The 25,021-nt window shown below is 43.5% G+C and overlaps 1 protein-coding gene across 9 annotated transcripts in view; it reads right to left on the bottom strand.

Annotated features, from left to right (window-relative positions):
- arhgef10 (Rho guanine nucleotide exchange factor (GEF) 10) overlaps positions 1-25,021 on the bottom strand; it is a 235,908-nt gene that overhangs the window by 117,916 nt on the left and 92,971 nt on the right. For 4 of the 9 annotated variants that reach the window (XM_063038799.1, XM_063038839.1, XM_063038812.1 and 1 more), the window contains 6 exons: positions 20,960-21,244; positions 19,513-19,570; positions 19,056-19,135; positions 17,350-17,409; positions 16,296-16,480; positions 10,939-11,061 (listed from right to left, as the gene is read on the bottom strand). In XM_063038799.1, the coding sequence (XP_062894869.1) occupies positions 10,939-11,061; positions 16,296-16,480; positions 17,350-17,409; positions 19,056-19,135; positions 19,513-19,570; positions 20,960-21,244 (791 nt within the window). The remainder of the gene's footprint in view (positions 1-10,938; positions 11,062-16,295; positions 16,481-17,349; positions 17,410-19,055; positions 19,136-19,512; positions 19,571-20,959; positions 21,245-25,021) is intronic. The other 5 variants (XM_063038823.1, XM_063038845.1, XM_063038831.1 and 2 more) reach the window with 3 other exon arrangements.

The raw sequence follows: 25,021 nt of genomic DNA, 5'->3' as shown, positions 1-25,021 counted from the left end.
AAGACATAGGAGTAAAACTAGGCCATTTGGCCCACTGAATCTGCTCCACCATTCCATCATGATTTATTCTCCCTCTCAATGCCATTCTCCCTTCTCCCTATAACCTTTGACACCCTTACTAATCAAGAAACTATCAAACTCAGCTCTAAATATATCAAATAACATGGCCTCCACAGCCATCAGTGGCAATGAATTTTAGAGATAAACTACACTCTGGCGAAAGAAATTCCTCCTTATCTCTATTCTAAATGGATGTCCCTCTATTCTGAGGCTGTGCCCTCTGGTCCAAGATCCCCCCACCACTATTGGAAGCATCTGCTCCACGTCCACTCCGCCCAGAGGAACACATACAAAATGATGGGTAAACTCAGCAGGTCAAACAGTATTGATGGAGAAGAATAAAGAGTCAACATTTCAGGCCAAGACCCTTTATCAGGAACTTGTAATATTGATCAGGTTTCAATGAGATCCCTCCTCATTCTTCTAAACTCTAGCAAGTACAGACCCAGAGCCATCAAATGCTACTCATATGGAAATCTCTTCCATCAAGACCAAAGCTGAATCTAACCAAAGCTCAAGAAATGAGAAAAAGTAGCTACATGGGTCATGGCATGAAACGTGAAGCAGAAACCGTCAGGGCCTTGAGTACAGGAGTTGGGACATCATGTTACAGCATTAATCAGAGTAGTGGTACGGGAGTTGAGATGTCATGTCACAAGGCATTGGAGAGACAACACTTGCAGTATTGTCGGCTGTTCTGGCCCCCCAGCTATAGGAGGGATGTGATCAAGCTGGAGAGGGCATAGAAACGATGCACAAAGATGGGAATCAAATTAAAGCGGCTAGGTGTGAGGAGGTTAGTTCACAACAGAGGGATGGGAACCAGTGCAGAGAGACAGAGGGGTGTAAAGTGAGCGTAGAAGCAAAAAGTACAAAGGGGAAAAGTAAAAGTGGCAGGCCGACAAATCCAGGGCAAGCATTAAAAAGGGCTAAGAGAGTTGTAAAAGAGTGCCTGAAGGCTTTATGTGTCAATGCAAGGAGCATTCGTAATAAGGTGGATGAATTGAAAGTGCAGATTGTTATTAATGATTATGATATAGTTGGGATCACAGAGACATGGCTCCAGGGTGACCAGGGATGGGAGCTCAACGTTCAGGGATATTCAATATTCAGGAGGGATAGACACGAAGGAAGGGGAGGTGGGGTGGCGTTGCTGGTTAAAAAAGAGATTAACGCAATAGAAAGGAAGGACATAAGCCGGGAAGATGTGGAATCGATATGGGTAGAGCTGCGTAACACTAAGGGGCAGAAGACGCTGGTGGGAGTTGTGTACAGGCCACCTAACAGTAGTAGTGAGGTCGGAGATGGTATTAAACAGGAAATTAGAAATGTGTGCAATAAAGGAACAGCAGTTATAATGGGTGACTTCAATCTACATGTAGACTGGGTGAACCAAATTGGTAAAGGTGCTGAGGAAGAGGATTTCTTGGAATGTATGCGGGATGGTTTTTTGAACCAACATGTCGAGGAACCGACTAGAGAGCAGGCTATTCTGGACTGGGTTTTGAGCAATGAGGAAGGGTTAATTAGCGATCTTGTCGTGAGAGGCCCCTTGGGTAAGAGTGACCATAATATGGTGGAATTCTTCATTAACATGGAGAGTGACGTAGTTAATTCAGAAACAAAGGTTCTGAACTTAAAGAGGGGTAACTTTGAAGGTATGAGACATGAATTAGCTAAGATAGACTGGCAAATGACACTTCAAGGATTGACGGTGGATATGCAATGGCAGGCATTTAAAGGTTGCATGGATGAACTACAACAATTGTTCATCCCAGTTTGGCAAAAGAATAAATCAAGGAAGGTAGTGCACCCGTGGCTGACAAGAGAAATTAGGGATAGTATCAATTCCAAAGAAGTAGCATACAAATTAGCCAGAGAAAGTGGCTCACCTGAGGACTGGGAGAAATTCAGAGTTCAGCAGAGGAGGACAAAGGGCTTAATTAGGAAGGGGAAAAAAGATTATGAGAGAAAACTGGCAGAGAACATAAAAACGGACTGTAAAAGCTTTTATAGATATGTAAAAAGGAAAAGACTGATAAAGACAAATGTAGGTCCCCTGCAAACAGAAACAGGTGAATTGATTATGGGGAGCAAGGACATGGCAGACCAATTGAATAATTACTTTGGTTCTGTCTTCACTAAGGAGGACATAAATAATCTTCCAGAAATAGTAAGGGACAGAGGGTCCAGTGAGATGGAGGAACTGAGCGAAATACATGTTAGTAGGGAAGTGGTGTTAGGTAAATTGAAGGGATTGAAGGCAGATAAATCCCCAGGGCCAGATGGTCTGCATCCCAGAGTGCTTAAGGAAGTGGCCCAAGAAATAGTGGATGCATTAGTGATAATTTTTCAAAACTCGTTAGATTCTGGACTAGTTCCTGAGGATTGGAGGGTGGCTAATGTAACCCCACTTTTTAAAAAAGGAGGGAGAGAGAAACCGGGGAATTATAGGCCGGTTAGCCTAACGTCGGTGGTGGGGAAACTGCTGGAGTCAGTTATCAAGGATGTGATAACAGCACATTTGGAAAGCGGTGAAATGATCGGACAAAGTCAGCATGGATTTGTGAAAGGAAAATCATGTCTGACGAATCTCATAGAATTTTTTGAGGATGTAACTAGTAGAGTGGATAGGGGAGAACCAGTGGATGTGGTATATTTGGATTTTCAAAAGGCTTTTGACAAGGTCCCACATAGGAGATTAGTGTGCAAACTTAAAGCACACGGTATTGGGGGTAAGGTATTGGTGTGGGTGGAGAATTGGTTAGCAGACAGGAAGCAAAGAGTGGGAATAAACGGGACCTTTTCAGAATGGCAGGCGGTGACTAGTGGGGTACCGCAAGGCTCAGTGCTGGGACCCCAGTTGTTTACAATATATATTAATGACTTGGAAGAGGGAATTAAATGCAGCATCTCCAAGTTTGCGGATGACACGAAGCTGGGTGGCAGTGTTAGCAGTGAGGAGGATGCTAAGAGGATGCAGGGTGACTTGGATAGGTTGGGTGAGTGGGCAAACTCATGGCAGATGCAATTTAATGTGGATAAATGTGAAGTTATCCACTTTGGTGGCAAAAATAGGAAAACAGATTATTATCTGAATGGTGGCCGATTAGGAAAAGGGGAGGTGCAACGAGACCTGGGTGTCATTATACACCAGTCATTGAAAGTGGGCATGCAGGTACAGCAGGCGGTGAAAAAGGCGAACGGTATGCTGGCATTTATAGCGAGAGGATTCGAGTACAGGAGCAGGGAGGTACTACTGCAGTTGTACAAGGCCTTGGTGAGACCACACCTGGAGTATTGTGTGCAGTTTTGGTCCCCTAATCTGAGGAAAGACATCTTTGCCATAGAGGGAGTACAAAGAAGGTTCACCAGATTGATTCCTGGGATGGCAGGTCTTTCATATGAAGAAAGACTGGATGAACTGGGCTTGTACTCGTTGGAATTTAGAAGATTGAGGGGGGATCTGATTGAAACGTATAAGATCCTAAAGGGATTGGACAGGCTAGATGCAGGAAGATTGTTCCCGATGTTGGGGAGGTCTAGAACGAGGGGTCACAGTTTGAGGATAGAGGGGAAGCCTTTTAGGACCGAGGTTAGGAAAAACTTCTTCACACAGAGAGTGGTGAATCTGTGGAATTCTCTGCCACAGCAAACTGTTGAGGCCAGTTCATTAGCTATGTTTAAAAGGAAGTTAGATATGGCCCTTGTGGCTACAGGGGTCAGGGGGTATGGAGGGAAGGCTGGGTTCTGAGTTGGATGATCAGCCATGATCATAATAAATGGCGGTGCAGGCTCGAAGGGCCGAATGGCCTACTCCTGCACCTATTTTCTATGTTTCTATGTTTCTATGTTATTGGGACCAAAGGGCTTGATGCATACAGAGAGGCCCGACAGGCTGGGACCGTTTTCCCTTTTTTATAAAATCATGAGGGACAAATGGTCAGATAGGGTAAATGGTCAAGAGTCTTTTTCCCAATGGAGGGGAGTCTAAAACTAAAGGACATAGGTTTAAGAGTGAGAGCAAAAAGATTTAAAAGGGACTCAAAAGGGCATCTTTTTTCACCTAGGGGGTTGTCAGTAACGCAACAAGCTGCCAGAGGAAGTGACTGAGGCTAGTACATTAACAACATTTAAAAGATATTTAGACAGGTACATGGATAGGATGGCTTTGAGTGATATGGGCCAAACATGAGCAAATGGATCTAGCACAGCATGACAAGGCAGGCTGAAGGGCCTATTTCTGTGGTCTGTGACTCGAAAACATGAGATGGGGAAGAGGTGAGGAAAAGTAGCAAGGAGGAAAGAACAACTAACAGTAAATGACAGGAACTCCCCAGGATACGGCAGCGTCCTGCTCCTGTGAATTGTGCACAACCCACAACTCCAAAACACACGCTCGTGAGAAGGGCCCCTACATCAGTCGGGTGTTGGTAACCTAGAGAAGACCTGCACGTAGGAAAATCTGGATGAGTTTTGCTTCTGTCCCCATAATAAAGCATGTTACATTGAAACATGACTTTTTATTCTTGGCTGTTATTTTCACACAAGTAATAAACAATATAATGATCATTTCTGCAGCAAAAGCTACCGGGGAACTGAAGGCTGATAAAAATGAACCTTTCAAGTGTAAGATCACTTCCAAGTCTGAACAATACCAGATCTGGATTCTGAATTATTTATTTTATGAACGTTGAACTATAAAGAAAAATGCATCATTTGTGTTAACAATCAACACAACCGAAGGATGTGCTAGGGGCAGTCTGCAAGTGTTGCCACACATTTTGGCACCAATATTGCAAGCTCATAATGTTCAGCAGAACAGCACAAGCAACAATAACAACAGCAAAACCTTTCCCACTCAGCTCACCCCACACACACACACACACACACACACACACACACAAACTGACCTTCAACCACAGGACAATATGCCTCTGGGTCTCTTGGGTCTTAAGGTTTTAAGATGTTTTAAGAACCATTACTTAAAGCAACTGCTTGTTCATAGGATGTGGAAAATACATGAAGTCATAGAGTACTAGAGCACAGAAACAGGTCCTTCAGCCCATCTACTCCATGCTGAACTGGTTTTCTGCCTAGGCCATTCAACCCACACCTGGGCCATCGACCTCCATACCCCTCCCATCTTTGCATTTGTCCAAACTTTTCTTCAGTTGTTACAATTGAACCCACGTCCACTACTTCCAGTCACAGCTCATTCCACATTTGCACCACCCTCTGAGTGAAGACGTTTTCTTTCAGATTCCCCTTAAATATTGCAACTTTCACCGTTCACCTGTGACCTCTAGTTCAGCATCTAAAGTTTGAAACAAAACAGTTGACAATAGCACCTACAAGTCTGCCAGGTAGGATCTTTCCTTATCAATGGCTGAAGCAGGAATCTGTCAGCAAATAGTAAGCTACCTGGTTAATTCCAGGTTGACCCATCCTCCAGGTTGGCAGGTCCCAGGGTTAGAGATCAGTATGAATCCAGAACTTAAGGCTTGAAGATCGAAGTCCCGTAATTGGTCTGTGCCTGGGGCCAAGGATTGGAGACCTGGAGACGGTGTGTGAGGGGGTGGGGAAGGAGGAAAGGGACTTGTCTTGCTGTTGTTTTTAGTTTTGTTGTTATTGATTGCGTTGTTCGACTGAACATGGTGGGCTTGCTATGTTCACTCTCTTCATTTTGGCTGCCAGTGATTTTCTCTGTCTAATATTAAGAAAGTAGCCTCCGACTGCAGTGGAGACTTACCCTCACAAAACGAGTAAATTAACAGAAAATCCAGCCTCACAATTCGATCTTTTATCTTCTGAATGCTCATGTACAAGCGAAGTGATTAGTTTTCTGCAGTTTACGGCAACTAAAGGATCTGCTTTTGACAGGAAGGATTAGATAACAGACTGCAGCCACACACAGCAAACACACCAGCACATGCTCACTGACCCCAATAACAAGCCTCTGTCTGGCATTGCAGAATTCATTCTGTCCACTCCCACACTGTAAATGCACCACAAGGAGGTCTTATTATGCCCACTCACTAAAAAACACAAAGCTTATGTGTTTCGTGGCTGACAAACACCCATTGCAAGGTAGATAATTAACAGTGTGTGCTATTGTCTATCACTGATCCCCAAGACTCAAGTGTATCACAGTCGACAATCTGTGAAATATTCTACAATCAATCAAGAAATCAAGATTGTTTAATGCCATTTCTAGTAATCAAGTGTAAAGGAGAACGAAGTAATTTTTATCCCAGATCCGATGCATCACAAAAAAAAACACAATAAGACAACACAATCACAGCAAAGAACACAATAAGTATAAATCCATAAGATAGTTTATCTACATAGATTAATTGTATGTCCATAAAGTATTGCTAGGCACAGGAGTGGCAGTACATAAAGCTATGAACAGGAAATGATAAAGTAGTGGTGATGGGGTGTGGTGAGGTGGGTAGTGGGTGGAGGTGCTAATCGTCCTTACAGCTTGGGGAAAATAACTGTTTTTGTGTCTGGTTGTCGGGGTGTGGATGCTACGTAGCCTCCTCCCCAATGGGAGTACAAGAAACAGTCCATAAGCAGGGTGTGCATCCTTCATGATGTTACTGGCCTTTTTCTGGCACTTTCTTTGTACCTGCCTGTGAAACAATTTAAATCTTCTGATCTCGTGTCTTTTTTTTCCTGTCAGAGTCCATGAATTACAGCTGTGCTCAACCTATGTTCTTCACAGGCGGTGGGCTCTCACTCTTCTGAACTCGCCGGGCAGTCTGCGTTTCGGAATCTCCAGGAGCGGCTTGGAAGATGTGCGCCTTCGGGGTGCAGCCCCGAGGACGATCTGGTTCTTCACCAATGTTGCTGACTGAAGCATCATGGGAGATCGGAACATCGACGCCGCTGTCAGAGGCCTCTGCATAAGCAATCACTCTCTCTCGGTGGTGAAAGAGAGTCTGCTGGTTCTTGAGTCGGAGGAACTCGATTAAGCGACGCTGCAACCTATAACATCAAAGCAGCGAGCTGTTGGTCTCCCTCTCGCTGTGGCAGGAGTGATATCTCTCTCTCCCTCATTAGTGAGAGAGAGGGCCTGTTGAGATGTTGAACTGTTGGGGTGGACAGTTGTTTTTGATGGACTTGAGATTATGGTCTTTGGGGGCTTGCTGTTACTTAGTGGCTGATGCATTTTGCTGGAACAGGAGGAGGGAGAGGGAGGGGGAGAGAGAGAGAGAGGGAGGGGGAGAGAGGGAGGGGGAGAGAGAGAGGGAGGGGGAGGGAGAGAGGGAGGGGGAGAGAGAGAGGGAGGGGGAGAGAGAGAGGGAGGGGGAGGGGGAGGGAGGAGAGGGAGGGGAGGGGGAGAGGGAGGGGAGGGGGAGAGGGAGGGGGAGGACTGATGCTTTTGCTGCTGCTTGTGTATAGGAGGGGGAGAGGGCTTTGGGAAGCTGTAACGTTTCTCTGTCATTCATCCTTCAGGTTTTTAATTTTCACTATTCTGTGGACGTCTGCGAAGAGTAAGGATTTCAGGCTGTACACTGTATATATTCTCTGACATGAAATGGAACCATTGATGGTGGGTAGGCTGGTGCTGCTGATGTGTTGGGCCATTTGGAGTACCCACTTAGAGCCTTCTTGTCCGCTGCACCGTTCAGTGATGCAGCAGGTTAGGAGGCTCCTTACTGCCCATTTGTAGAAGGTCGTGCGTATAGGTGTGCATAGTCCAGCTCCCTTCAGCCTCCTCACAAAGTAGAGGCAATGGTGAAGTTTCCCAGTTGTGTAAAATCTATACAATGCAGCAACACCAACTTGGTCAGTGCTCACAGGGACAGAATGCCGGAATATCTTATTTGGTGATACAGGGACAGAATGCTGGTAAATTTTATTTAGGGATACAGCACCTATCAGGCCCTTCTGGCCTAACGAGCCTGCATTGCCCAACGACATCCACCTGACCAATCCACCTACTAATGCGTACATGTTTGGAATGTGGGAACTCAAAGTTCATAGCGCGTTTATGTCACAGCTCTGAGATTCATCTTCTTGCCAGCATTCACAGTAGAACAAAGAATTACAGTAGAATCAATGAAAAACGACACAAAGACTAGCACGCCACCAATGTGCCAGCAGATAAACTGTGCATATACGGAAAAAAACAATTAACAATGATAATAAATAAGTAGGTAAATAAATACTACTGACATCATGAGTTGTAGGCATATTAAACTTCATTAAAGTTTCCAAGCAAATGGACAGAAATTGGTCAATCATACAGAAACTAAACAATTTTCAAATTCCACCGTCAAGGGTTGACAGGTCTCACTAATGTTCATATGTGTTGGGGGTGTTGTAGATAGTGTGCAGGGCTGTCAGAGGTTACAACGGGACATTCATAGGATGCAAAACTAGGCTGAGAAGTGGCAGATGAAGTTCAACCCAGATGAGTGTGAAGTGGTTCATTTTGGTAGGTCAAATATGATGGCAGAATATAGTACTCATGGCAAGACTCTTGGCAGTGTGGAGGATCAGAGGGATCTTGGGGTCCGAGTCCATAGGATACTCAAAGCTGCTGTGCAGGTTGACTCTTTGGTTAAGAAGGCATACAGTGCATTGGCCTTCATCAACTATGAGATTGAGCTTAAGAGCCGAGAGGTAATGTTACAGCAAAATAGGACCCTGGTCAGACCCCACTACAGGAAGGATGTAGAAACTATAGAAAGGGTGCAGAGGAGATTTACAAGGATGTTGCCTGGATTGGGGAGCATGCCTTATGAGAATAGGTTGAGTGAAATCGGCCTTTTCTCCTTGGAGCAGCGGAGCATGAGAGCTGACCTGATAGAGGTGTATAAGATAATGAGAGGCATTGATCGCGTGGATAGTTAGAGGCTTTTTTGCCAGGGCTGAAATGGCTAACACTAGAGGGCACAGTTTTAAGGTGCTTGGAAGTAGGTACAGACGAGATGTCAGGGGCAAGTTCTTTTACACAGAGAGTGGTGAGTGCATGGAATGGGCTGCTGGCAACGGTGGTCTCTTATGAGACTCTTGGATAGGTACATGGAGCTTAGTAAAATAGAGGGCTATGGGTAACCCTAGGTAATTTCTGAAGTAAGTACATGTTCGGTGCAGTACTGTGGGCCAAAGGGCCTGTAACGTGCTGTAGGTTTTCTGTTTTTAAGTCTGACACTTGTTACAATATATCCCATGGATATTGAAGAAGGTTGCATGGATTCTCACATAGGAGCTTAGATTTAACTACAAAGTACAAAACATAAAACATAGAAATCTACAGCACATTACAGGCCCTTCGGCCCACAATGTTGTGCCGACATGTAACCTATTCTAGAAACTGCCTAGAATTTCCCTACTGCATAGCCCTATTTTTCTAAGTTCCATGTACCTTTCTAAGAGTCTTTTAAAAGACCCTATTGTATCCGCTTCTACCACTGTCACTGGTGGTGCATTCCACGCACCCACCACTGTGTGTGTGAAAAACTTCCTCCCGACATCCCCCTTGTATCTACTTCCAAAGACCTTAAAACTATGCCCCCTCGTGTTGGCCATTTCAGCCCTGGGACAAAGCCTCTGGCTATCCACGTGATCAATGCCTCTCATCATCTTATACACCTCTATCAGGGTCACCTCTCATTCTCCGTTGCTCCAAGGAAAAAAGGCCGAGTTCACTCAATCTATTCTCATAAGGCATGCTCCCCAATCCAGCCAACATCCTTGTAAATCTCCTCTGCACCCTTTCTATGGTATTCACATCCTTTCTGTAGTGAGGTGACCAGAACTGAGCACAGTACTCCAAGTGGGGTCTGACCAAGGGTTTATACAGCTGTAACATTACCTCACGGCTCTTGAACTCAATCCCACAGTTGATGGAGGCCAGCACACCATATGCCTTGTTTTGTTTTGTTGTTTGCCAAAGGTACTTTTCAGCAGCTCTGTTACATTAATAAAACTGCAAGCACAGCTCCCTATGCCAAGCCCCAGGGGATTTGATTTCGAATACTTGTCATTCAAGCTAATAAATATTTGGGGCAGCATGGTAATGGTAAGTGGTGGGCACAGGTTCTATTGTGGCATTTAAGAGAAGTTTGGATAAGTATGTACAAGATGTGCCTCTCTGTACTGTACGGAGTGACATGGGCTGCGGGAAGCTGGCTAAGATGATAGGGGTTGAGAATCTCGGCACAGGGACAACTGGGTAACCATTCCAAGTTCCCTCGCAATCTTCCAACAGTAGCAACGTACAAAAGCAACCTGGTCATGGGTGACTCACAACAGGAGATGCCGCTCCAGATACCCAATTGGCAGCAAAGTCCGACTTCCTGCTTCTGATTACTCTGGCAGGCAATAGCAAAACTATGTAACGCAAGAAACCCTGCCGGAACTCACCAGGTCAAGCAGCATCTATGGAGATGAATGAACAGTCGACATTTTGGGCCAAGACCCTTCATCAGGACTGGAAAGTGGGAAGCAGCCAGATAATACAGCTGATCCTGATTCTGTCTGTTCACTGTACAAAGTATTACCCAATACAATGAATGGAAATAGAGCCAGCACATATCTTGTTAAACCTATGTCACCTCCTGAACTGAACAATCCCATCACCCTGTACCCCTATAATATATCCTCTCTTTCCAGTCCACAATCTTCTCCTTTCATTCTTTTAATTTTTCCTTATACTAAAAGAGGGTCTACAGGGGCCAAAATGAACCAGGCATTATCCAGAGTACCTTCCATTTTCCACACATGGAACCTACTCTCCGCCTCGCACCGCAGCCCGCCCCGCGCGCCGCACCGCAGACCGTTCTACGCCCCACACTGCAGCCCATCCTACACCCCACACAGTAGCACAGAGCCCACTGTACACTCTCCACCAGCAAGTACCTGTACCTTGCGTTCCTGTTTCTGTTTCAGCTGCTGCAGTTCCACACTTCCAACAGCACTGGCCAGTTCCTTCATCTTCTTCTCATAATGCTCCTTCAGTCGACTCAGGTCCTGGGGCAACTGCTTGGAGAAAAATGTTATCTTCAACCACATTCAGCACGGTCACAAGGTGAAACAATGTGCATTGTACTGAATAATCTGTTATATTTATATTTACTCTCTAATAGGGGTTAGTAGTAGCAGGTGTCCTAAAGAGAGGTAATGGACCAGATCGGGGGTGGGGTGGTGGGGGATGGGGGAGGGGAAGAGGGGGAAAAGAGGGAAAGAGGGATGTAATGAGCTCCAGTCTGTGAGGGGCGCCGGTGAGCATTGGACTCTGATGGTTTTAGAGCAGCTGAATTGGTTAATTGTTGTTTAATGAGAGTTGGTAATTGTTTGGAGTTCTTTGTGTTTTTCTTGAGCAAGTAGCTCTTTGTAGTGCAGCCTCCTGATCCTTTCTGTTTAAGCTTGCTGAGTTTATTTTGATTAGCTCAGGGATGTCCTGTTACTTGTATTATTTAAGTGTTCACCCAATTAGCGCTAATCGCTGGGTCCAGTTTTGAGAGTGATTTGTCTCTCGGTGTCGCTCAGACAAGACACTGATGTTCTTTTGGAATTATTATGAATAAACTCTCATCGCCATCTCTACATCAGAGTCTCTCTTTCCTCTGCACTTGGGTTCTGATTTTGCCAGCGCACATCGTGACAACAGAGATCAGACAGACAGTGTGCAAGAAGGAGAGGGAGGTAGTGAGAGAATCAGAGAGAGCCAGAGAATTTCATGAGATGTTTATCCTAGTGTCTGTACCAGGGGGCAGCAAAGGGTGAGAAGAGTGGGGCAATTTATTGCAGTGACCTGGTCAGAATTGAGCCCAATGTGAAGTAAATAAGGATTAGCTGGTAACTGTCACACTGCTGACCACAGATAGGCCTGTAACCCCTGGACAATATTTGACTTATCAAATCAAATTACAGCAACAAATCGGGTTTTTGGTAAATTCACATGTTACAGAAACAGTCTGTGTTAACAATCTGCATTTTATTGCTTTGAATCTAAAAATATTACACTGCCCAGATATCTCCGTATAAGGACATTTACTTGGGCAGCGATGGATGGAAGGTTCTTAAGTGATCACTCCCACAGGTCTGTGGGGGAGTCCATCATTTTATATTCTGTAGTGTGTTGTTGAGAATACAGTGGCTGAAATGAAGGAGTGTATCACAGCAATAGTCAATCAGTATTCACTGACAACAGGCTTTGTCGGATTCCTGAACACTAGATCCAGTGACAACACGGAGTTCCACTGTTGCGGCAGAACTACTGGTGACATCTGGACCAGCAGATCTGGGAACAAATGGGATCTGAAGATGAATCACCATCACCATTGGGGGGTGTGGAGAGAGGATAGTGATCACGAGTGGGGGCTGGTAATAATGACCACAGGGGATGGTTAGTGATCAGGGGGCAAGCTGGTGACCATGGGGGGGGGGGGGTGGTACGGAGAGGAGATAGTGACCATGGGAGGGGGGGACAGAGTGACCGCAGGGGGGAGGTGGTGACCACAGGGACAGGTCATGACTGCAGAAACGACATGGCGATCACAGGGGGGCAGGTAATACCATGGGGCAGGGGAGGGTCACTGATAGAGTGACCACAGAGGACAGAAACAGGAGGCATCGTTAGGCAGTCCAAATCTTTTTCCCAGGGTAGAAATGTCAAATACAAGAGAGCATGCATTTAAGGTGACCAGGGTGGGGAACTTAATGGTGGTGAGGGGCAAGTTTTTGTTTTACACAGAGAGTTGTGGATGCCTGAAATGTGTTGGTTGGGGTGATGGTGGAAGCAGATACAATAGTAGTGTTCAAAAGTTTTAGAGTCATAGAACACTACAGTACGAAAGAGGCCCTTTGGCCCATTTACTCCATGCTGAACGATTAACCGGCACCCAGACCAGAGCCCTCCACACCTCTCCCCAAGTACATATCCAAATTTCTCTGAAGTGTTGAAATTAAACCTGAATCCACCACTCCTTCTGGCAGCTCTTAGATAGGTGCAGGACAGGCAGAGAATAAAAGGATACAGGACATGTACAGGCAAATGGAATGAATTTAATTTGGTACTATGTATAGCACACACATTGTCTGCTGAATGACACCATCCAGTACTGTACTGTTCCAATTTCTGTGTTGTCTGTTCAAGGGGCAGACATCTCCTGACCGGGAATAGATAGAAGAACATGTCTATGGTCAGGGTGATGGATACCGGTGTGCTGATACTCAACTAGATGGGCCAAAGAGCCAGTTTCTCTGCTATAGCATTCTTTAAGTCTATGACCGCTCCTTCCCTGTGCAGGGGAGTGGCTCATTGCTGGGATCAGCTCAGCACGGACTTGTCCAACAGATCACAATCTCTACCACCTCTCCCAGACTTCAAAAATTCCTTTCTTCAGGTACCCACCCAGCTCCCTTTTGAACACAGAGCTCAGTCCCCCTCCTTACTGGACCCTCAAGCCTCAACACTCGCCACGGAACACAGAACATACAACAGTACAGCACAGGAACAGAACCCTTTGGCACACAATGTTGTGCCGCACCAATTAAATTAGTCATCAGATGGTAACCTAACTAACGCCTCTGCTTACACAGTGTCCAAACCTTCCAGATTCCTCACATTCATCTGCCAATTTAAACATCTCTTTCAAGTCACTAATATACCTGTCACTACCATCGCCCCACCCTCGGCAGTTCATTCCAGGCACCCACTACTTCTTGTTAAAAAAAATGCCCCTCATATCTTCTTAAATGCATGCTCTCTGGAAGGAGACACCACAATCCTGGGAAAAAGATACTGTCTGTCTGCATGACATGACCTGCCCTGCACAAAGCCACGCTGTCTCTCTCTAAGTAGGCTGTGGTTCTCCAAATGCTCATGAATCCCATCTCTAATAATTTGCTCTGGTAACGTTCAGACTACTGACATGCGAATCACTGGTCTATAGTTTCCAGGATTATCATTGGTTCTCTTCTTGAATAATGGAACAACGTTAGCTGCTTGCCTGTGACTAGTGAGGAAATGAAGATTTTCATCAAGACCTCAGCAATCTTTTCGTTTGTCCCGTTCAATAACCTGGGGTGTATCCCATGAGGCCCTGGGGACTTATGCACTTTCATATTCTTTAAGAGACACAACACAACCTCTTCGATTTCGAAAAGCATATTAATACCCTTGGCACTGATCTCCCTGTCCTCCACAACTTCCTCCTTGGTAAATACTGACATAAAGTAACTCATTAAAGAACTCATCCACATCCCCTGCATCCAAGAAAATGTTCCCCCATTATCCCTGAGTGGCCCTCCTCTCTCCTTAGATATCCTCTTGCTCCTGATGCACTGCATGTATAGAATGCCTTGGGATTCTCTTTAATCTTACTTGCCAAGGACTTTTCATGGCTCCTCTTGGCTTTCATAATTCCCTTCTTTAGTTCTTTTATGACTTTTTTTTATAATCCTCAGTGCTCTATTTGATTCTAGCTTCCTAAGCTTTACATATCTTTCCTTTTACTTCTTGACTAAATTCATCACCTTTCTCAACATCCAAGGTTCTCATCTCTTGCCATATTCGTCCCTCCTTCCGATAACACCATTCCTGCCCTGTACTCTGTGCAGTTGGTCTTTAAACACCCTGAACATGGTGAGCACGGACTTGCTCAAAGATAGCTGTTCCCAATTAACTGACCCTAGTCGCTGCCCAATGCTCTTGTAATTTGCCCTGTTCCAATTTAATACTCTCATGCAAAGTCCATACTTATCTTTATCTATAGCTATCTTAAAACTCAAGGAGATGTGGTCATTGTCCATTTCTGCCAACCCACTGAAAGGTCTTCATTCCTCAGATCACTTTGGGCTTATGCCCAGGCACCTTGATTTTTTTCTCCTCAGTTCCTCACTCTCCCTATGAATCTTCCTCACTGTCTCCCTGTGGATCAATTCCAGCTGATTTTAAAGTCAAAGTATTATCTAAGTATGTATTTATTATCAAAGTATGTATACTATATACAACTTCGAGATTCATCTCCTTACAGGCAGTCACAAAACAAAGAAACCCAGTAGAACACATTTAAAAACATCGTCCAATACCCAATATGCAGAAAAAAACAAATGATGCACAAACAACAAAAGCAAGCGAACAACTGAAGTTCACCAAATCGAGTCCAGGGAAACAAAGCCAGTCGTCACTGCAGTGATTCGGGAGCCCATTAGATGCAGGACACACCCTCAGTTTAGTGCAGAGATGAATAAACCTCACGGAGCTATGAACTGAACCAGCCCGTCCCTCACCTCCTGATCTTTTATTCTGATGCTATCATTCCTGACATTAAATGACAATTGGTTATAGCAAGGATGCAGAGTTGAATAGACAATGAGATGTGCCGTGATCTTACTAAACACTGGAAGCGTTCAGGGTGGAGAGAGTCCACTCCTGCCCCAATTCAGGTGCTTGTATTACAGCTCTCCTCCACTGAATTCTTCTACACTTCCCAGTGCTTCAGGAAGTCCACCAACAGAATCAATGTCCCCCCCCACCCTGGACGTTCTCTCTTCTCCCCCTCTCATTGGCCTGAGAGCACATACCACCCGGTTCAAGAATAGCTTCTACCCTGCTGTTACGAGCTGCCTGAGTGACCGATCACTCAGATGAACTCTTCATCTCCCAATCTACTTTGTCATCGCCCAAAGTAGTTATTCGTCTACCTACACTGCACTCTCTGTGCAACTGTAACACAATTAGATCATAAGATACAGGAGCAGAATTAGCCCATTCCGCCCATCGACTCCGATCTGTCATTCCATCATGGCTAATTTATTTTCCCCCTTAACTCCATTCTTCTGATTTCTCCTCGTAAACTTTGACGCCCATACTAATCAACAACCTATAAGCCTCCATTTTAAATATACAAGATTAATATTCTGCATTCTGTTTTTCTTTTCACTTATGTATGGAGTGATCTGTATTGATGACATAAACCTATTACAGCATCTCAGTACACGTGTCAATTCAAGACCCATACAATACCAAGAACAGTTTTCTCACGATTCTGTGTACTGTGTCTACATTGTTCATTAGCTGGAGGGAAATAAACAGTCTCAAGCAGACTGGGCCTGTCACGTCTCAGGCTTGGAAATGTGAAATCATCTCAGCTTCTTCCTACTTCATAAGATTCCAACATCCCACAAAGCTCAATCCCAAAGTTTCTTTAAACCTCATAGACGAGGTGAGAAATAAAAGAGGCCGTAGGTAGCACAAGGATCTTACGTACATGGATCTTATTCTTGTGAGATTTGCCTTGAAGAAATGAATTGGGAATTCCATTTTCCACTTTTGCCTCCCCGTCACTCTGGTCATCGTAACTCTCAAACTCACTGGAGCTCCAGCCATAATCTAGAGAACTAGTTGCTGCCTCATCTCCACGTTCCACATCATCATAGATCAGTTCCTCTGGGTCTGGTAACAGGGAGACAAGTACAGGCATTTCAAACACTGCTAGAATTGTGTAAACAACAGGGAAAAGGATTTGAGGATGGGGGAGAAGGCGGTGGGAAAGCAACAAAGTCTGGAGGAACTCAACTGGTCAGGCAACATCTATGGGGTAGGGGGAGTAAACGTTCAACCTTTTGGACCAAGACCCGTCATCAGGACTGGAAAGGAAGGGGGCAAGAGCCAGATTAAGATGGTGGGGAGGGGGAGGGGGAAGGAGTACAAGCTGGCAGAGGATAGGTGAGACCAGGTGAGGGAAGGAGGGTGGAATGAAGTAAGATCTTGGGAAGTGGTAGGTAGAAGAGATCAAAGCTGAAGAATGAATCTAATAGGAGAGTATGGGCATGAGGCAGAGAGCGAGAGCAGGAAGGAGGAAGAGGAATAGGCTGCTGGGGATATGTTTGGGGAAGGAGAAGGCAGAGTGAAGTGTGAGAATGAGTTTATTAGGATGAATCCTCAGTGCCTCACAGACGGAAAAGTAACAACCAATGGGATAAGGCTCTGTTGGAGGAAGTGAAGGCAGATACAATTACACTTAAAAGACACTTTGACACATGTGCACAGAAAGGAAAGGTTTAGAGAAATATGAGCCAATTTCAGACAATGGGGCCAGCTCAGGTAGGCAAGTTGGTCAGCACAGACCAGTTGGGCCAAAGTGCCTGTTTCCATGCTGAAAAGAACTTTCTAAATGCAAGAACTATTTTTGTGTTATTTATCACAGAGTACAGCAGTGAAAACATCTTTTACTTGAATTTTAAGGCCTGGCTGAGGTTAGCTGCAGAGCACAAGTACAGCTCATTTCCAAAGGGAATAAAACCCCATCAGCCAGCACATACCTGTGGCGGATGCGTCCGAGCCCTCTCTAGGAACGTCATCGTATATCACCTCATCTTGACCTGCCGGATAAGATACAGTTAAGGTAACGTTTGCATTAGAATAAAACATCGGCTACACTGGCTCTGTGGAACAGTCTCCACATGAAACAGTAAGTCCTACATTCATGGTGCTGAACGGCAGAGTACAACTCTGAATGTTGTTCCTGTACAGAACAAGGAGCTCAGCGCTAGTTTCGAAAGGAAAAGGGTTTGACTGTAACAAATTGTAGTGTAGTATGAAGAAGTGGAAATAGAAATGCTGAAGTCAAAATGTCTAATACCAGAGGACATGCATTTATGGTGAGAGGGGGTAATTTCAATGGAGGTGTGAGGGGCAAGTTATTTTTGTACACACAGAGTAGTAGATGCCTGGAATGTGTTGTCTGGTGTGGTGGTAGAGGGAGATTCCTTGGAGACTTTTAAGAGATGTTTAGATAGGCACATGAATGTGGAGAGATATGGCCATTGTGTAAGCAGAAGGGATTAGTTTAGTTGGCCATTGGATTATTAATTTAACTGATTCAGCACAGCATTATGGGCTGAAGGGTCTGTTCTCTGTTCCATGTTCTAAGGTGGCAATACCGACATAACCGAGAGAGGGAGAGTTAAGAGTTCGAGATGTGGCTGCCCCGCTGGGAAGGGGATGTGAGAGAGGTGACTGGTTCAGGAGTCTGACAGCAATGAGGAAGAAACTGCTCGAGTCTGGTTGTCTGGGTTTTCAAACTCTTGTAACTTCTCCCACAAGGTACAACAGAGAAATGGGAATGGCCAGAATGACAAGGCTGTAATGTTGCTTTAAGGCATTGGTCAGACCATATTTGGACTATTGTGAGCAGTTTGGGGGCCTTTATCTAAGAAAAGATATGCTGGCATTGGAGAGGATCCAGAAAATGTTCGTGAGAATGATTCTGGGAATGAAAGGGTTAACGTAAGAGGAGAGTTTGGTGGCTCTGGCCTGTGCTTGCTGGAGTTTAGAAGAATGAGGGGGAATCCTATTGAAACCAATGGAATATTGAAAGGTCTGGATAGAGTGGATGTGGAGAGGATGTTTCCTATACTGGGGAAGTCTTGGACCAGAGGGCAGAACCTCAGAATAAAATGACATCCCCTTAGAACAGAGATGAGGAGGAATTTCTTTAGTCAGAGGATGGTGAATGTGTGGAATTCACTGCCACAGGCGGCCAAGTCATTGGGTATATTTAAAGTGAAGATTGATAGGTTTTTGATTAGTAAGGGCATCAAAGGTTACAGGGAGAAAGCAGGGGAATGGGGTTGACAGGGTTAAATCAGCCATTACGGAATGGCAGAGCAGAATTGACAGGCTGTATGTCCTACTTCTGCTCCTATACTCTTATGGCATCCCTGACAATCTTATTAGCATTTCTGAAGTGATAAATAATGAAGAAGTCCTAAAGGGGATGTACTCTCTTTTGAGGGAGTGCAGCAGGAATTCACCAGGCTGGTGGTCATGTGGGTCTGAATGCCCAGCACAGGAGATGCATCTGTATGTGAGTTAACCAGTGTTCACTCGGAGTTGTCCAGTGACTGAGACTTCCCTACCTATCCACCCTGCTCAATGCCACCAAACTGAAATCCACACCCAACTGCATGTTGTAGAATTACAGTTCCTTATGTTTAACAGCAATCTTTATATCATTGATACGTACCATCCAACCACGCTGTGTTAGCAGGGTCTGAAGCCCATTTGCTGAAGACGTTGGCTGTTTCAAAGGCCAGGTAACCTTCACTACAATGACACAGAATAAAAGGGACTGAAGAGTGTAACGCCATCATTCACAAATAAATATCTGTCGTTCTTGGGGAATGAGGGTAAAGAATTAACAAAATCATTGAACAAATCTGTGCAGGAGCTAAACTGTGTAAACAGTGTAAACAGCCATTAACCTCAAACACAAAGCGAGTCAGTCTTTAATTAGCAGTGAGAATTTGTCACAATTGGATCTGAGTTAGCAGAGTACCGCAAAAACCCATACCCTGAAAACGATGGAGAAACAACAGCCAGACTGGAGTTTAAACATTGAATGCCAAGCCCCCCACCACCTCCCATGTGAAAATTCAGAAGGGATAAACTGACGGGAGTGGATGTAATACAGAAGAACTTACCCAGCCTGTTGGCTACTTGATGGAGTGGGACTGTATTGACATTCATCACTTTGCAATCCTGTGAAAACACCAGAAATTATAAAATCAATTAAAAAAAAAACTCCTCTTAGGGTCACAAAGTTGTACAGCACAGAAACAGGCCCTGTTTGATTGTTTATTCCCCTTCATTGATGTTGCCTGACTTGCCAAGTTCCTCCAGAATTTCCAGCATCTGCAGAATCTCATGTGTTAAATGTTCCATTTACCCCTTATCTATAAACATTTCCTACCCATGTACCTGCCTCAGCCACTTCCTCTGGTTGCTCGTTCCATATACCCACCACTCTGAGTGAAGAAGCAGCTGAGGTCCCCTGAAATCTTTCACCCCTCACCTTAAACAGAGGAGATTCATGCAAGATCACATGAAAATAATATGTAGACAGAATCCTGAGCAAGTGTTTTATTTATTTAGTGATACAGCATGGTAACATGCCCTTCTGGCCCGACAAGCCAGGACCACGCAATTACACCCATGTGACTACTGACCCTACAAATCCATGTCTTTGGAATGTGGGAGGGAAGGGGAACACCCGGAGGAAACTCATGCAGTCTCAGAGAGAACATACAAATACCTTACAGACCGTGGCAGGAATTAACCCGAGATGCTAGCACTGTAATAGTGTCATGCTAACTGCAATGCTATTGTGCCTCTCCCATGGAGAAGTCGCATTGAAGATTGGCCTCCCCTCTTGTGATCTGGGCTGTGAAAGCCCTTTTCAATCTTACTCTCGGAATCTCATTTCAATTCCACCCTTTCAAGTTCCCTTGCAAACTTCGAGCTTGTTCATACACAGCCACAGCTCAGCAACCTGAAAACCCGCACCTCAATTCAACAACAGTTTCGTCCTCATCGTCATCACATTCTTCAACCAACCTGAAAAACCTGACAGACTCACTTGCAACGACTCTACAATTCATGTTCTCAGTATTATTGTTTATTTTTCACTTTAGTTTTTTGTCAGTCTTCGCTTATGTACAGTGTTTCATAAATTCTATTGTATTTATTTGCCTATAAATGCTTACAAGAAAATGAATCTCAGCATAGTATATTCTGCATTTATTTGATAATGCATTTACTTTGATCTTCGACTAACACTACAACCGACTATATCCCTTTCCCTTTTTCAACTCACACTGGTGTAATCACATATATTTTTAAGTCACATTTAATTTATGCTCATTTAAGTGTCTGTTATCTTATGTTTCTACCCGGGGTATGTGAGTCTATTGTAATAAATGTGAAAACTGATATAAGTTTGAATAAAACCTCAAGGGTTGAAGTGGTTAAACATAGAACAAATCAACATGCTTAGTTAATTCTCCACCATTCTTAAATATCTCATGTCATTACATACAAGAAAATAATGAGAAACAAGCAATTATTCTGTTCACAAGAAAGACCCCTTACCTTCCTCATCAACAGAAACATTTCGTATCAAAGTGACGGGTGCGGAGTACGTAGGTACGAGGACTGGTACGTTGGATGGGACAGCGTACCCGCAGGGAACCGGTACACTATATCCAGGGGACTGCACGTGGCCCATCGCCTTCTCATCCTGGTGTCCTTGCTCAGCTCCTGACAATGTGACTTGCTCTTCCTCTTGGAGTGGAGTGATGTCGATCACTGAATATGGATTCACTTTTATAAGTGTCTGTTCCGCTGCACTTGTCAGTCTGGCAGCCGTGTCACTCTCTACGAAAGGCAATCATATTTCTTTAAATATACCGGCATCATTAATAAAGATACAGCAATAGAATATTGTCAGACACACCATTCTCAGCACAAAACATCGGCTTTTTATTTCTCATTATAGATGCTGCCTAACATGCTGAGATGCCCCAGCGTTTTGTGTGCATTGCTCTGGATTTCCAGCATCTGCAGAATCTCTTGTGTGTAGACCACTCCTTGTTCATGTGAAGCTCACAGAGTAAACCATGTACACCGTGTTAATAAATACAGGGAAGGACGGGAAACAGCACAACAGTGCACAGACTCCAGTGCAATCTGAGTAGTGCACACAGAAATGCGTGAGAGAGGGATGAATTACCAGCCAGAGAACATAGCAACACCAATGAGAAGTTGGTGTCAGAGAGGCTCAGGAGTCTGACAGCAATGGGTAAGAAGCTGTCCTCAGAAGCCTGATTTCAGTGGTTGAGAAGATGTTAGAGTCTATTATTAAGGATGAGGCTCCCTTAAGGAAGGTGAAGTATCTTCCATAGTCTCTCTTTCCCAGGTGTAGTAATCACCGCAGGACCACTGTTTGGCTTGCCATGCAGAAGGTCACTCCTTATGACCTTTCTACACTACTGTGCCCATAGCAATGCCTTCACGTGGCATCTCTGTTTTTCCTGAGTTTGCCATATCATGGCACAACGGAGAGTACAGTGGTATGACTGGGCGGCCAGGCTGGGCTCCTCAGCCTTGGTTGGTTGCCAGCCTAGGAGAAGTTCAACTCGAATTCCAAATCCAAATAGATGGGACTTGTTAGCCTCGCCAGATAGTCTGTCTAGGAGAAGGAAAACTCCGATACTCAACCTACAGCCTTGTGGTCGCTGCAGTCATTGCAGCTTGCTAAGCCGTTGTGGAATGTCCAGTCTAAAGAGTGGAATCGGTTTGCGTGCACTGATCCTCACTTTAAATCTATGCCACACAGGTGAGAAAGCAATCGTGCCACTGCTCCTGAGGACTCTTCTTCCCTCCTGATCTTCACAAGTGAAGAACCAGCCACCTTGGGGGTATTTGGAGGCACACGATAAAATGTACTGAAATCAACATGGTTCCCTTATAGGGAAATATTGCCTGACAAAACTGTTGGAATTCTTTAAGAAAATAAAAGATAGGATAGACAAAGGATTTTCAGAACTCTTCCCATTAAATATGCAGGTTCCCATTTATAGACATTCACATTCAGATTGATTACTGACTATTTTACTTAGCTGGGTGTTAAAATTACTAAGAAGCATAAGGACTTATTTAAGCTCAATTTTTTACCGTTAATTAATCAGGTTAAACAATTGTTTACTAAATGGTTCCCATTGTCTTCATCACTGATCGGCCGAATCAATGCTATTAAAATGATTATTCTACCTAAATTTTTATATCTATTTCAAGTGGTAGCAATTTTTATTCTTAAATCCTTTTTTGATACTGTTGATTCTAAAATTTCCTTATATATGGCAGAATAAAAATCCCAGATTAAGTAAAAAATACTTACAGAAGTTCAAAAAAGATGGTGGTTTGGCATTGCCGAATTTAAGATTTTATTACTGGGCAATTAATATTTGATATTTAATATTTTGGACATAAGACTGGGATGTAATCCCAAGTCCACAATGAGTAAACCTTGAATCTTACTCTGTTACAAGGGTTTTCAATGGTTTCTATTTTAGGAACTTCGCTTCCCTTTGTTCTCTCTAAATTGAATAAACTAATGGTTAATCCAATAGTTAAACATACATTACGAATATGGTTTCAATTTCGTAAATTTTTTGGTTTGAACAAGTTTATTTTATCAAGCCCTATAATACCTAATTTTTTTCCAACCCTCTGTTATGGATCAAGCCTTTTTGATAAGGAAAATAAAGGGTATAATATGTTTTTGTGATTTATTCTTGGATAACTATTTCATGTCTTGAACAGTTGTCCAATAAATATAATTTGCCCAGATCCCTTTTTTTTTTAGATACTTACAAATAAGAAACTTTTTAAATACCACGCTACCTACCTTTCCAACTTCATACTCAACTGATATCACGGAAAAAATTTTAGGTTTAAATCCTTATCAGAAGGGTTCAATAGCAACTATTTATGATATAATTATGAAAATATAGACAGGTATATCTGATAAAATTAAAAATGAATGGGAAAGGGAACTTCAACTTCACTTACCAAGAGAAATGGGAGAAAATTTTTCAATTAGTTAGCTTTTCCTCTATATGTGCTAAACATATGTTGATACAATTTAAGGTGGTACAGAGGGCTCACATGTCTAAAGATAAACCAGCTCGTTTTTACTTCCATATAAATCCTGTTTGTGACAGATGTCACTCTGAGGTAGCTTCTTTGACTCATATGTTCTGGTCTTGCCCTCTTCTGGAAAAATTTTCGATATTACTTCAACAGTTTTGCGCATTGATTTACAACCTCACCCTATTATGGCAATTTTTGGTTTACCAATGATGGAACATAGCTCGTTATCCTCTTCAGCTCGTCGGATGATTGCATTTGTCACATTAATGGCTAGAAGATCCATTTTATTGAATTGGAAAGAGACCAATCCCCCTACTACATTCCAATGGTTTTCCCAAACTATATCATGTTTAAATTTAGAAAAAATTAGAAGTGTCATTTTTGATCCTTCGGTTATATTTGAAGAGACTTGGAAGCCATTTATTCAACACTTTCATATGATGTAGCCTGACCTTTTCCGAATCCTTTTTATTAACCTAGAATATATGGATACAGGAGCGGAGTTGACGACATTAATGATTGCATTCGATGTAATATATTAGCCCAGCCTTGTTTTGCTTTGTTTAGATCAGTTTTTGGTTTAGTTTAGTTTAATTTTTTTCTCTTAGTTTTCTGTTACTTCGGGGTTTTTTTTCTTGTGATTTTTTTTATCTTTCCTTTTATCATGATTAACTATATCGAGAGTTTGGAAGGTCTGTTATACTTGTATTATCTGTAGTTTTACTTGCATATGTCTATTACCAATAATGTAATTCCAATCTCTTTGTATTACTACTGTTACTATCTTTATGAACCTGAAAATTAATAAAAAGATTAAAAAAGACAAAGGATTTTCAGAAGGACTTTACAAGGGTCAGTTGGTATTAGAGGAAAGGTACCAGCATGGATAGAAAACTGGCAGGAGGAAAACAGTGAGAATAAAGGGAGCTTTTTCTGGTTGGCTGACTGTGACTAGTGGCATTCTGCAGGGGTCGGTATTGGGAGCTCATCTTTTCACATTATCGATTTTTGGTCAGGTTTGCAGACGATACAAAGATAGGTGGAGGGGCAGGTAGTGTTGAGGGAACAGCGTCTGCAGAAGGACTTAGACAGATTGGGAGAATTGGAAAAGTAGTTGCACATGGAATATAGTGTAGGGAAGTGTAGGAAAGTCATGTGCATTGGTAGGATTAAAGGTGTAGACTAATTTCTAAACAGGAAGAAATTTCAGCTATAAGAGGTGCAAAGGGAGTCCTCATGCAGGATTCTCTAAAGGTCAACTTGCAGGCTGAGTTGGTGGTAACGAAAGCAAATGCAATGTTAGCATTCATTTCAAGATGATTAGAATATAAGAGTAAGGATGTGATGCTCAGGCTTTATAAGGCATTGGTCAGACCACACTTGTAGAGTATTGTGAACAATTTTGGGCCCTTTATCTTAGAAAAGATGTGTTGGCATTGGAGAGGGTTCAGAGAAGGCTCATAAAAATTAACATAGGCCTGTACTCACTGGAATTTAGAA

This window comes from Mobula hypostoma, chromosome 2 (assembly GCF_963921235.1).
Source record: "Mobula hypostoma chromosome 2, sMobHyp1.1, whole genome shotgun sequence".
Lineage (NCBI taxonomy): Eukaryota > Metazoa > Chordata > Chondrichthyes > Myliobatiformes > Myliobatidae > Mobula > Mobula hypostoma.
Note: the sequence above shows the minus strand (reverse complement) of the source record. Positions and strands in the feature narration are given on the sequence as shown.